Here is a 14,494-nt window from a genome sequence, read left to right on the forward strand (position 1 = left end):
AAATAGTAAAATAACCACTACCACAGAAGTGAAAGCACACTAATAGACAAACAAATAGAGTAATTTATATCAAATTTTCGGCCGAAATACAGTAAATTTACATTAAAATAGTAACAGGCAACTGATTCTTTGCTCTTGTAATTTTGTTCTGACCCGGGTGGGGGTAATCTATGTCCGATTTTGAGTTTATTTATATAACAATTGAAGTACTTTCACAATTTATAGTCAAAATTTAACCAAAAATCATCCCCCCAAAACCTATTTAACCTAATTTTCACCCAGTTTTCATCAAATTTATGGTTAAATTTTAGTATTTACACTTTAAATAACCGAAATTCAACCAGATTTTATCCCCCCAAAACATATTTAATTTGATTTTAACCCAATTTTCACCAAATTTATGGTTGAATTTTAGTATTTTCACTCTAAATAATTGAAAGTTATACAAAATTCATCACCCCATAACCTATTTAGTCTATTTCTAACCCGATTTTGACCAAATTTATGGTTAAATTTTAGTATTTTTACTCTAAATAATCGAAATTTATACAGAATTTATCCCCCCAAAACTTGTTTAGACTATTTCTGACCCGATTTGGACCAAATTTATGGTTAAATTTTAGCATATGCACTCCAAATAACCAAAAATTATCCAAATTTCACCGCCCCAACACCTAATTAAACTAAACTTTAGCCGATTTTCACCAAATTCACAGTAGATTTTTAGCATTTTCACACTAAATAGCCGATTTTTAACCAGAAATCATCCCCCCCCAAATCATATTTAGAGTAACATATGTCTAATTTTTACTGAATTTTTGACCAAAATATAGCATTCTCAAACAATTTAAGGTAAATTTAACCAGAATTCAGCCCCCCAATACGTGTTTAGTGTAATTTATATCCAATTTTCTACACATTTAAGCACACGTTGCTGCACTTTTACATTAACTAACCCAATTTTGGTTAAATATAAGCCTTCCTTAGTTGAATATTCACTCTGTTTTATCAATTCCTTGACCCGGGTGGGGTAATATTAATCAAAATTTAACCAAATAAACATCATTTTGACCTAAATTCTCAAATATTAACCAGATTTTAATAAAATTAACGTCAATTTTATCATAATTTAACGGATACTAATCACATTTAAGCCTTAAAAACACCATTCTTATCCAATTTTAACCAATATTACTCAAGAAAATAGCAATATTAACGTCATATTTACACAAAATTAGTAAACATTAACCAAGTTTTGACCACATAAATCTCAATAAGGCTCAAATTTAACAAAGAATAACGGGTTTTAAACTAAATTTTATCCCCCCAACATAGATTTTTAGCCTGAAAATAACATAAATTGATGAGAATTCCCCCATTTTAACCGGTTTTCACAAGTACAATTTCACCAATAGAGGTTTTAAACAGTGTATGGACCAAACTGGAATAGTTATTGTAGAACATCTTAATCTAACAGCAAAAGAAAACACTAGAAGGGGTAAAATAACACGGTTTATTACTGACGGAATTACTTTCTTAGCTATTTTCTACGTGTTTGAACATAATTCTCCGGCTGATTTTTGTATAACTTATGCATCTGAGAACCCAAATTTTCAGAATTTACTAACTTTGTTAAAAACTAAAAACAGTGTGATCGAGATTCCCGCAGAAAATTTAGCCAATAATTAATTAAAACAGCGTAAACTAGCCTTTTTAACCCAATCTGTACACAAATTTATCATAGAAAAGTTGTTGTCTCATGTTAAAATACGGTCATTAACAGACTCAAGCACTTCAGAAACAATATTTTAACACAATAATAGCCACAAAAATACTACTACTGATGTACTAAACATCCCGTACTAAACGTTTTTATACTGTCTTCTGTGTGTTTCATACAAAAATACAATAATAAAACAACAAAAACAATTGTTCTATGTTATTTATATGTCATATATTAAAGTAAACGTTCAAGATTTAAATATAAGTATTAAAGTACATAACGAAATAGGCAAAGTTTCATATTATTTAACTGATCAGAACAGAAACTTTTTATGCATTTACCATCACTCTTCTAACGAAACACAGACCGAAATCTACATTACTTATAAGTGGACTAACCCAAACTTTAATGAACTTTTGGATGCTCTAAGAAATCAAAACAGTGTAATAGAATTAGCATAAACGTTATCATCTAGCGTGTGGATGAGCCACCAAAATATAATTCCCCCGTTTGGTTTACAAATCTTAAAAATCATTAAACCCAAATACATCAACGTTTCTCCTGACGATCCGAGTTTACCAGATAGAGTTAAATTACTTATAAAAACAGAATTTGTCACACAAATTAGATTTTCAAAAATAAACAGATTTCACCAATACTCTGTTGAATTTAAACACTCTGAAAGCACTTATCCTTGGTTATTAAATTTTACCGTTGAGCAAACCGATATTTAATTTGGGTTGAAATTTTTAGCACTGATAACGGCAAAAACTTTGAATTTAAAATACAATCATTAAACGATCCTAAACAAATAAAATTCATAACACAAAACAAACAGTTCAACTTTCTACTTTAGTATTAGTGTTTTATTACTTAATTGTTATAACAAAAATATTTTCTACACTAATTACCCAAACTAATAGTACTTTCGTATAAAATATTCTTTTCATATACTAAAACAAAAAATGGCAGCGAACGTTGTTGCGTACCCCGACATAGCGTTAGAGAAATTTACAGGTTTAGACCCATCTGAAGATGCCCAGGAATTCTTTAGTTTAATACAAAGAAAAATCCAAATCTCACTAGGAACAAGAGATCCTGCGGATGCTGATTTGCAAGCAGCATACGACGCTAGACAAAAAGCATTGTTTGGTTCGGTTTTGCGTGGGCCCGCAGCCCAATGGTTTGAAACCTTAGCACCAGGTTTAGCATGGAACGAAGTTAGAAATCAGTTCATTGACCGTTTTACTGATGCAAAAGACAAGTATAGGAAAAGAATTGAAGTCGAGAGTATTAAAAGGCAACCAGATGAGTTGATAAAAAGCTATACACACCGAGTAACAAAAGCAGTTGAAAAAGGATGGCCAGATCCAGATTTTAACAACGACCAGCGTAACGCTAAGTGTATGGAATACTTTGTAAGAGGATTAACGCCACCTACACTCAAGCAAAAGGCACATCAGCGGTTAATAGAAAACCCAGCTACAACTTGGCAACAATTACAGGATCATGTAGCAACTAAAGACTTAAGTTTTTCTGTTAGCAGTGAATTCACGGGTACTGCCTCAAGTAGTATCGACAATAAAATAGAAATAGAAGGGTTAAAAAACCAACTCACAGAAATTGCAAATCTAATGAAAGATCATAAAATAAACGCCACATACAACAACGACAATCCCAGATTCAAACAAAACCAGACTAGATTCTGCAAGTTTTGCAAACGTTCAGGTCACACAATAGCTTTCTGCTTTAAATACAAGGACTTTGAAAACGAAAATCGAAACCCACCTCAACAACGAGAAAAGTTCACAGATAATTATAAACGTAGTAGGAGCCATTCACCAGGTCAACAAAATTACAAATCAAACAATTATGACAATCGAAATTCTAGGGACAGACAGAGAAATGGTTATAACCAAAATCAATCCAATTATCAAAACAACTCCAGATCAGACTACCGTCATCGATCACCGTACCCATCAAACTCTTCAAACAATTACCGATCATCTTCTTACGATAACCGATCACAGGAACGACAAAATAACTATCGAAACAATTCTTACAGAGATAACAATAGGCAAAATAGTAGGGACAGACAAAGCAACGGTCCTCCAAGATCAGATAATCGATATCGTGATAGGAGTAGAGATCATGAAAGGGATAGGACACCTACTAGACAAAACAATAATACTCATTCAAGAGATAGCAGTGAAGGGCGAAGCCCTCGAGTTCACTTTACCAGTGAAACTTCCAGAGACTATTACAATAATGAGAATCACAACGACGAGTATTTAAACTAGACAGGTCTCCGTTCATAAACACTACTGATAACAAAGCAAGTTACTCACATATTTATATTAATTTATACCAATCCGTCGGAGACAAAAATAAAAATAACGGCTTAGAAACACAGTTTTTGTTGGACACAGGAGCATCAAGCTCTATAATTAATTACCACACTTACTTTGAACTATGTAAATTACAACACATTGAAATGAAAGCTTCAAAAAATCATACTTTAGCGGTTAATGTTGAGAAACTGAAACTTCTAGGTCAAATTACTTTCAAAATTTCTTTCGACATTGAAGGAAAGTATCAAGTGGAAGTTACCGCATGGGTTTCAGCCAAAGATGGTTCCAAGCCGAATTTGTTGGGAATGGATTTCCTTGAATCTACAGTAAAATCTATTGACCTAACCACTCCAAAAATTGACTTAAAAACTTACCATGAAGTAGCCGTCACATTATCTAGATACCAAACGAAAAGCTATCCATACATTAGCTCTTACAAAATTGTAACTCTTGACCAGCAACTACCATTAGCACCAAAATCAACTCGAGTAATATCAATAAGACCTCCGAATGAATTCTTCAGAAAGGGAACCTCCATCGTAATTGGAAGTGAACTGCAAGCTCAAGGAACTTATACTTACAACGTTCAGTGTTTTAGAAAAGAAAAAGAATTACCAATAATGCTAAACAATCCTCAAAACAACAAGGTTGTCATCCAAAAGGGTCCTATTGGGCACACTTTAGAAGACATTGAAATTAGACAAGACCCAGAATTTTCTGTAGTTGACAATGTTGCATTCATAAACCATCTAATGAATAGTGACACTAATTGGGATCAAATATTCCATGTTAGTGAAAAACAAGGTCCAAAAATTCAAAATTTCTTTGCAGGCAAAACTCCTGAAAAACAAAAGAAAACAGAAAAGCGAAAAGGGCAACAAGATTTTACCAACAACTACGAATTAGAAACAGACTTTAGCGACGACCTCAAGGATCTTAAGCCACAATTAGAAACAACTGATGAGAACATCAGACCCGTTGAACTTCCCAAAGAAAAACTTAACAGATTTGACAAAACCGATCAAGCGTTTCTCAAAAAATTTGATTTCAGTCAAGCTGATATCAATGACGAAAACTTAGACAAGTTACTGAGGACTTTAACTAAAAATAAAGACGTTTACTCTCAACACAAATACGATGTTGGAAAGATAAAACAAAAGTTTCATGTTAAACTTTTACCTAATTCAACTTTGACAAAACAAAGACCATCCAAAGTACCATTACATTATCAGGAAAAACTAGAAAACCTTTTAGAACAACTGTGTAAAACAGGTATAATCCGGGAAATGGGTAATGATAAAGAAATGGGATCAGAATTTATTAATCCAATCATAATCCTACCCAAGGGGAACACAGTAAAACTGGTTATAGATGCCCGATATTTGAATTCAATAACAGATCTTAGTCGATATTCATGGCCACTAGAGCCAATCGGAAGCCTATTAACTAGACTTAAAGGTAATTTCTTCACAACCAGTGATCTTTGTTCAGCTTATAATCAGTTTCCTTTAACTGAGGAAACTAAACAGCTGGTAAGCTTTGTAATTGGTCCAAAGCAATACACATTTGAACGCGGATTTTATGGTCTATGCGGTCTACCTAATTTCTTCAGTCGTATAATGACTATCCATTTTGCACCATTAATTAGAAAAAAACAAGCTATAACCTACATTGATGACACCATCATGCAAGCGCAAGATGAAACCGAAATGTTTGAAATAATTGACAAGTACCATGAACTTTTAAGGAAATCAGAATTGAAAGCTCAACCTGAAAAGACTAAATTTTTCCTCAGGAAAGTACAGTTCTTGGGACACGTAGTAGGTAAAGATGGGATACAACCAGTCAAGAAGCGAGTAGCAGATTTAAAAGCACTCAAGTCGCCCGAAAACAAACGTGACGTCATGAGAGTTCTAGGTTGTTTAGGATTCTACAGCATGTACATCAAAAATTTGCATGTTGACTGCAAACCATTCTATGACTTAACCCGCACAGAAACTAAATTTGTTTGCACAACGGAACACGAAAAACTGTTTAACGACATTAAAAACAGAATTAGCGAAGATACTATCTTAGCAATACCTGATACTAAATACCCATTCCACGTGCATGTAGACGCTTCTTCTATAGGAGTAGGCTCAATTCTCGTTCAAGAATTTCCGGAAGGGAAACGAATAGTGTCTTTTAATTCTAGAATTTACACTAAAGAGGAACAAAAAATGAGTACCACAGCACGCGAACTTTGCGGTGTAATATCGGCATTACAAACTTATGAGCATTACCTAATTGGTTCTCCCCATCCTGTATACGTGTACACAGACCATAAGCCCTTAATGTATCTATGGGGTAGAAGAGGAAAGCTCTCTCACAGGTTTTTTAGATACCAGTTAGTAATATCTCAATTTCAAAACTTGAAAATTATTTGGACTGAAGGAAAAAACTTAGCCTTCCCCGACATCCTAAGTCGCAATGTAAAACTTAAGGATTTGGACAAGTATCAACTTAAACACAAAAAGATACCAAAAGACATTAGTTTTTACGACGAGCATGGTAACGAGGAAAAATACTTCATTTTGCGTGATAATGAAAGGGGACCAGCAGATGATTTTTTTCCAATCCTAAAACAAAGCATAACGGGTATCGACAAATTCAGTTTCAAAAATGACAAAATGGTAAAGCAAAAGTACGACAATAACCAAAACAGACTTTGCTCAATAAACAATATTTCGGAAGATTTCTCGTATGGTTCATCAATTAACCACTATAGGCGTCATCGCAAACATGAAATAACCCCTGTATCAGAACAGGAGGAAGACGAAACGTCTGATCACTATACAGAACTTGATTCCTACCCTGATGAAGGGATAACCGAACAAAATTTTGACCCAATTTCGGAATTTGAATTGTTCAATGAGAACCAGTCACCGGAATTAGACTTTGACAAACTCTACATTGATCAAACTAATACCACAGACTCGGAGTACAGATTCCCTCTAGAATACGATAAAGTTTTTTTCGTGAAAAATAGCACTTGTATAGATAAAACCGAATTAGCAAAAAAAATTCCCGAAAATACAAAAATCCAAGATGCAAGAGAACTCATCGATAAACTGACAATCTTCTCTAAAGAAGTTGATTTAAATACATCGGTAATTTGTCAAGAACAATTAAAAGACCCAGTGATACAACAAATTCGCCAATTAAGGACGAACAATAACAAAGACGAGAAGAAAATTGAATTCCGACAATCTAAAGCCATAATGTCGTACATTAATAACTTTGAGAAACTGAGTTTTGTAGGTAACATCTTATGTATTCAACAACAAACTGACGAACCAGATATTGAATACTTAAAAATTTGTGTACCACTGTCATTGTTCGTTAAAGTTTTTCAGCTAGCTCATTGTGAACTGTCAGGTCATATAGGCTTAGATAAAACACTTGCTAATGTAAAACGATTTTTTTATTGGCCCGGAATGTATAAATGGATTGAAAACCTAATTGCTGATTGCCTTGAATGCCAAAAAAATAAACAAAAACGGAGAGATATCCACGAAGCACCCCTCGAAAAGTGGACTGATACAGTCCCATTCCCCTTTCATACGGTCCATATTGATCACAAAGGACCTTTAAATCCTCCATCGAAAGGTAAACATCATTGTTTAGTTATTGTTGATTCATTTTCGCGTTTCATTCAAGTATACCCTGTACGTTCCACAGACGCAGTAGACACCATAAAAGCTTTAGAAAAGTTCATCTTGTCTTTTGGAATACCACAAAAACTTGTTTATGATAAGGGTTCGGCATTCATGAACCAAGATTTTGCGAGTTACATTCATGAATTAGGTATAACACCCGCACCTCGAACTGCTTATGCGCCTTGGACTAATGGCAAAGTCGAGATGCAAAACAAACATATAGGAGCACATTTCCGAATTTTTCTAGAACAAGCTCGAGGTAAATGGGACGAACTGGCACCAAAATTTGCTTTTTCTCATAACACGGTTCCAAATGCTAGTACTGGAATCTCACCTTATGAAATTGTGTTTGGACAAAAACCACAGATACCTCTGTCACTTAAGTTAGGACTCCTACGAAATTCACAACTCACATGCTCTTCCGAGTTTTGCAAAGACCTGCCTCTTCACAGGCATACCCTGCAAACTTCAAAAAACACCGAAATTGACAAACTTCTAAAATAAACTATTAACAATTCGTTGCTTATGCGAGAAAACCAATTCAAACAAATTTACAATAACGCTTATAAAAGGAGCTTAGAAAACAATAACAGCGCACATAAACATAGAAACAAACACAAATTAGGCAAGCCACTTGAGGTTGGACAAAAAGTTCTAATGGAAAACCATCAAATTGAGTTAGGAAAGTCAAAAAAACTACATGAACTAAGATCAGCTCCTTATACTATAGACAAAAAACTAACCAATGTTAACTATGAATTAACTTTAGATAGCAACCCGGCCACCAGGAAGGTCGCTCATAGAAATCACCTAGTCGAGTACTACCCAGCTACTGAAACTATACCAGAGTTAACCCTAGAGTATGGTATAGATAAAAATAATTGTGACACATTCTATAATAATCTAATGACAAGTCAGATGAATAAACTCAACAGTCCCTTGACTAAATTCTCCTTCCAAAGCCCCACTAACACCGAATATTTCCCCGTGGATAATTTCATACGAAGAGACCCCCTGTGCAGAACCTCGACCCTGACCGAACACCTACCAATTTCGATTCTGGTTTCAACGAAGCAAGTTCAGGTGGTCGTGACAACCCACCTCCAGTCCAAACACACCTGCCTAGCGGCAGTCGAACAAGAAGTTCAACTCCTTGCCCACAGCACAATTCTAGAATACCTCTAGACCCTAATTTAAGTCCTCTCCGCCCTAATACATCGGAACAAGGACCTTCTAATTTACAAACTTTAGAAAATAATAATAATAGGCGAACCTCTAGTCGCTCGGCCAAGCCGCCATCACGTTATCAAGCCGGATTTACTTAACTTTGTTTTAGGTACCAAAACCCAGTCAACATTTTCTGGACGTGCCTATTACTACAACTCTTAGCCTTAACTCCCGGCTTGAAGCGCTAAAAAAGAACAGGATGAAAAGATATCTTTGTTTTGAAAAACTCTATTTTTCTTATTTACTTATAAATCTTTTCTACTTTTGTACTCCTTTTATAGTTATTAACTCTACTGAACCCCTCCTTGACGATATTAATGATGTATCTAACAAACTAAGGGTCATTCATTATGACTGTTCTAAAATGAAAGAAAACAAAATGTATGCTCTAACACAAGTTTCTCCTTGCAAAATTACACCCGAAAACATTCAGATAGTTGATACACATGTAACACTTTACCAACGGTCTTATCGGACCTTCGTCAAAGCTCTTATGTGCAAAGTCACTGCAATGCTCATTCGTTATAGTTGTGGTATGTTTTCCCATTCTTCAATTGTACACAACGCTCCAATAATAACATATGATATTATTGTTTCGCCTGAACAATGTTTAAATGCTAACAAAACTGGAAAAATTGCTGTTACAGAATTTGATGATGATGAAATGGAAATTGATATAAAGCATGGAATAAAAACTGTCTCCTATAAAAACCATGGAGTTGATCTTGAAGGTGATTCATCAACATCCTGTGATAACCGTGGTCAAATCAAACATTTTTCTTTTGAAACCCTGATGCAAGAAACCGTACTCGATATTGATCTAAATGACAGAACTGTCTATAACAGTCAAGGACTAAAACTTCCTTGTGCTTTCTCAGAAGGAGGTTGTCATTCGACATCACTCGACCCCTTTGCATACAATTGGGAGTCACCGGAAAATTGTATAGTTACTAAAAGATTTTCACAAAACGCAAAAATGCTAGAACATGAAAACGAATTTGGTAACGTACAGTATTTCATAGTGAGTGATGAAAAACCGGAGACGCCCTATGAAGGACCAGGAACGTATTCTCCTGCTGAAATGGATATAAAAATTAGAGTAGTTGATGAAAAGGAAAAGGTGTGTGGAAAACCTGAGTTTATTTACAGAACAAATTTAGATTCTTTATATGTTTCTTATACAGGCGGATTTAATATGAAAACTGGCAAATCTTATAAATCAAAAACTCAACAATTTTTTCATAAACTTCGTTTTGATTCTGACAACAGCCGAAGTGTAAATGGGTTTAATAGGAAGCCTTCAGATGATCAGATCCGAACATCCGACAATGGTTTTGTTGCATGGGAACACTTAGACAAAGACAAGTTAGACTATGATCTTAACCTTGCGGTAAAAATGGATTTTGTCATATATCATAATTACATGCAAATAAAACAAGCATGGAAAGGTTTGGTCATAGAGCAATGCGAACTTGATCGAACTCAAAAACAAATGATACTAATGCAGGCTATCCAAAATAATCGTTTAGCTGGATACATGTTAACCGGCAACCGCTCGATGTTCTTAGACACAGATGGTAGCATAGGTTGGCTGTACCACTGTCCAAAACGAAACTCACCACTTAAGGTTCTTGATCAGTGTTTTGATAGGATTCCTATTCACTATGATGATAGGACAATGTTCGTCGATCCAATTTCTCGACAAACCTATCCATTTGCTAACGAAGTAAATTGTATTGGAGGCTACAAAAATGCCTACCAATTAGATATTGATAATGATAATTCATGGTACCATTTGATGCCAGCACCTGTTCCTTTACAACCGCCAAAAATATTCTCTTCAAGAGTTGTTAGTTCTGTTCCAAAATTTACCGGTTACGAATCACAACGTGCCGGAATTTACACACCAAATCAACTAAAATATTTTGGGACAATATCTTGCATTCGGAAGCATCAAAATCAGTTCTGACAAAAATTTCAAGAGAAGTTCTAGAAGGAAGAAGCATAGACTACTCTCAAAAAGATATTTATGCGTCCGCGATGGGCGTAAATAGACAAATTTATCTAGACTCTCTACTCTCACCTACATTTTTTACCGAGCAGTTTAAAGGCACTTTTGGAATTATCACCTTCTATTTGGAAAAAATTGGAGTTCATTTTGCTTGTTTCCTGTGCATAAAATTTTTAACTGATGTAATCGTAACAATCATGAGAGCGTTCGAAATCCACAAAATATCCAACAAAACAATGGGTTTTTGGAAAATTCTATTAGGAGCAACATATAATCTTTGTATCTTATCGTTCTTTACACCGGTATTCTCTAACGGAAACAAACCGTCGGCCCCGCAGAACAACAATCATTTTTTACCGCTTAGTAATTATCAACCTTACAGCACAATAGAAAAAACTTACAAATGCGTTGAGGATCAACCTCGAGAAAATAAAATTGATGAGCATTGTCATACAGAAAATAATAAAGTAGAATACCCAAATCTAGCGTCACATCAACCACAACCACAAAATGATGCAACCATTCTAAGTGTGGTGGCACCTCCTTAAAGCTGTTAATAAAAAATCATCTTTTTCATAAAAAAATAATTTGTCTCAAAAAAAAAAAATTATTTGTATTAGACTCTATAAGTTAATTAATATCTTGTTTAGATACACCTAAAGGATGCTATGCTATGCAAACCAAATTCATAAAACAGCCTAACGCTTTATTCATTCGATTTGGACAATACACCGGACAAATATTATCATCAAGTATTTCCGATTTAAAAACCACTGTAACTATTAGAGTTGCATCTTTCTACTTCAGTGACATCATAGACTTGGATGTACCGCATTCAAATTTTCAATACTTCTCATTGTTAAGAGCCCTGATTGATGACACAATTACTTTTGTAAACATTGGAGTCGAATACAAAATTGTTTCAAAGCGTCTGAAGAAAAATATTATTAGACTTTGACTTTTCCTGTAAGAGACATGTGTGGATTCCTTTCTTGCTTTTTATTTCTTATAATCCATTTTCAACTATGTAATCGCAACTATGTCTATCTAGCTATTGCCTGCACTCTTCCCCTACTCCGATTTTGCTACATTGAATCCGATTGATATATTATCTGTAAATATCAATCGTTGTCAATAATCCTCTTTTCAGAAATAATTGACACACCCTTTTTTATCCTTTTTTTTACATTTACATACTTTTATACATAGTTTTGAAATGAAGAACAATAAGTTAATTAACAACTAAAACGCTTCCATTAATGTACTTTTTGTTTCAAGATAGACTCGTTACAATTTATCAAATAAAGAAAACTTTGAAGAAAATCACGGAGACATTTTCCCTCAAATTGTTATAAATTTTGAGTTTTGGGACACTTGGGAAAACGATACTGTGATTTTAACCCCTCATTCGTTGTATTGGAATTATTTCGTGTATTTAGCATAATTCGACCCTAATAGTTTGCCAAATGAGCTAGATCAGCAACATGATTCATTTAACTACTAGAAACTTACAAATCAGAATCGGAAACCAAAATTTTGAGCTATTAGCCGTATACTATGTTTCCGCTATAAGTATAATGACTTTCGCAAAAAAACCCATGACAAATATTTACAGACTTTTAACTATTTTCATTACTCATCCTCAGTTCGCCGATTTCACCATTTTTCTAGCATTCAAAGAGAACTCGGTATTTCAAGTACAACACCCAATCTATATTGCTTAAGTATCATTCTAAACTATGATATTTGCAGTTAACAATAAATTTGTAGAGTTACAAAAAATTCAACGATCTTTTGATGCATACCCAACTCCTGTACCTACTATGCTAGTAACGCTCAAAGAAATCCAAAGTGAAAAAATTTGTTTAATAAGTATTAATCCTCTTTCAGTTCATTGGAAATTTTTCCTCTTTGTTCTAGAAAACCCAAACTGTGTACCTCACAATCTTTATTTTGAATTGCCGAAAAGTGATTCTTCTCAAAACGATTTCATTACTAAAGAATTGGAAACAATTAACAATTAAAAAACAGCAATGATATTCTCATACCAAAATTGCCTTATACAAATTCAATTTTTTGAAAAATCATTTGTGACAACAAAAAGTAACAGAGTTATACCACAACTAATACTCCATTTCGAATATTTAAACACTTGGACTGATGGAACCATCATCTTAACACCATCTTCCCCCTATTGGACATTCTTCATAAATATATCCCAAGCTTTAAATGGTTCCAAAATCCCTTTTAATTTAGATCTCCTATAATGCTGTTCCACTTTGGTGAGCGACTAGTCAAAGTAGAATCTCTCGAGAGATCATTCATTGAAACTCCCACTGCAGAAATAAAGCCCTGTATAATCATACATTATACTGACTACGAACGTGGATGTGAGGGTTCTACTCGAGTCACCATGGGAATGATGCATTGGGAATTCTTTCTCGCACTCATCGATATCGAAGAGCACTTCCCAGTCAACTTGGGCGCTCTTCAGTAAAGTAATTTGTTTTACATAACTTGCTTTCCACAAAAAATTTTTTTTTCTCCTCTTTTTCATTTTTTTTCTATCCTTTTTTTTCTGATCAATTTGTTCTTTTCCCCTCATTTCTTTCCAAATTGTTAAAACTAAAATGATTTTGTTTATCGGTAAGGAAAAAATTAAAATTGTTAAAGTAGAAAGATGGTTCAATATTTGTTTCACACAGTATAAAGCATGTATCAAGATAACTTATATGTTTTTAAGCACCGGTACCATTAATCATTATTACGTTTATCCAAACGAGAAACACTGGAATTTCTTTTTTGCTATTGCAGATTTAAATGTAACTATTCCCAACGAACTCGAACACCATGGATTAGAACTCGTATACCCGGATCTTTCTGATTTGTCCTTATAATGGGAAACATTCTGAAAATATCGTCTCAGCAACCTCAAATTGATACAACCCCTAAAATTGAATGCCCTGTTTGTTATCTCCCTTGCCGTCAATTCAAAAAATTGCACAAAAACCCAAATGGTCAGCCCCCCATTTTGCTTGCATTCCTTGTAGAAATGAATTATTTAAATATTGGAACCAACCTAAATGTCCCATTTGCGTAACTCCCATTTATACAATCAGTCATTGCCATTATTTCCAGTGTGATTCTTGTCAAGAAGTCAAAAAGTTATCCACCTGCCACAGTCACTTCAGGGATTTTCACCCAAAACAATCAATTTGTTTGCAGTGTATGACCTTTACAACTACTAAATGCCCCTTATGCAAACAAACAATTGACCCAAACAACCCGTGGTAAAATCCTTGATTCAAAACTACCTTCACAAATTATACAAAATGTTTATCCCCAAAGTACTTGATTTTTTATTAATGGCCCTCATGATTATTGCAGCAGCCTTCTCCTTCGTTTTAACCGTTTTCCTCGTTGTTGTAAGTATTCCTTTCAATTTTTTGATGTTAATAGTTATATTAGTAATAGACCAAACAAT

General features: G+C 34.3%; 1 protein-coding gene across 1 annotated transcript in view; it reads left to right on the forward strand.

The window, feature by feature from the left end:
• The window catches only part of LOC142350417 (uncharacterized), a 52,397-nt gene extending 38,890 nt beyond the window's left edge, over positions 1 to 13,507 (forward strand). Inside the window, exon 11 of the mRNA XM_075402264.1 lies at positions 13,267 to 13,507. Within this exon, the coding sequence (XP_075258379.1) occupies positions 13,267 to 13,507 (241 nt within the window). The remainder of the gene's footprint in view (positions 1 to 13,266) is intronic.
• Positions 13,508 to 14,494: the final 987 nt, after the last annotated feature.

Source organism: Convolutriloba macropyga, chromosome 12 (assembly GCF_964194025.1).
Source record: "Convolutriloba macropyga chromosome 12, txConMacr16.3, whole genome shotgun sequence".
In the NCBI taxonomy this organism is placed as follows: Eukaryota; Metazoa; Xenacoelomorpha; order Acoela; family Convolutidae; genus Convolutriloba; species Convolutriloba macropyga.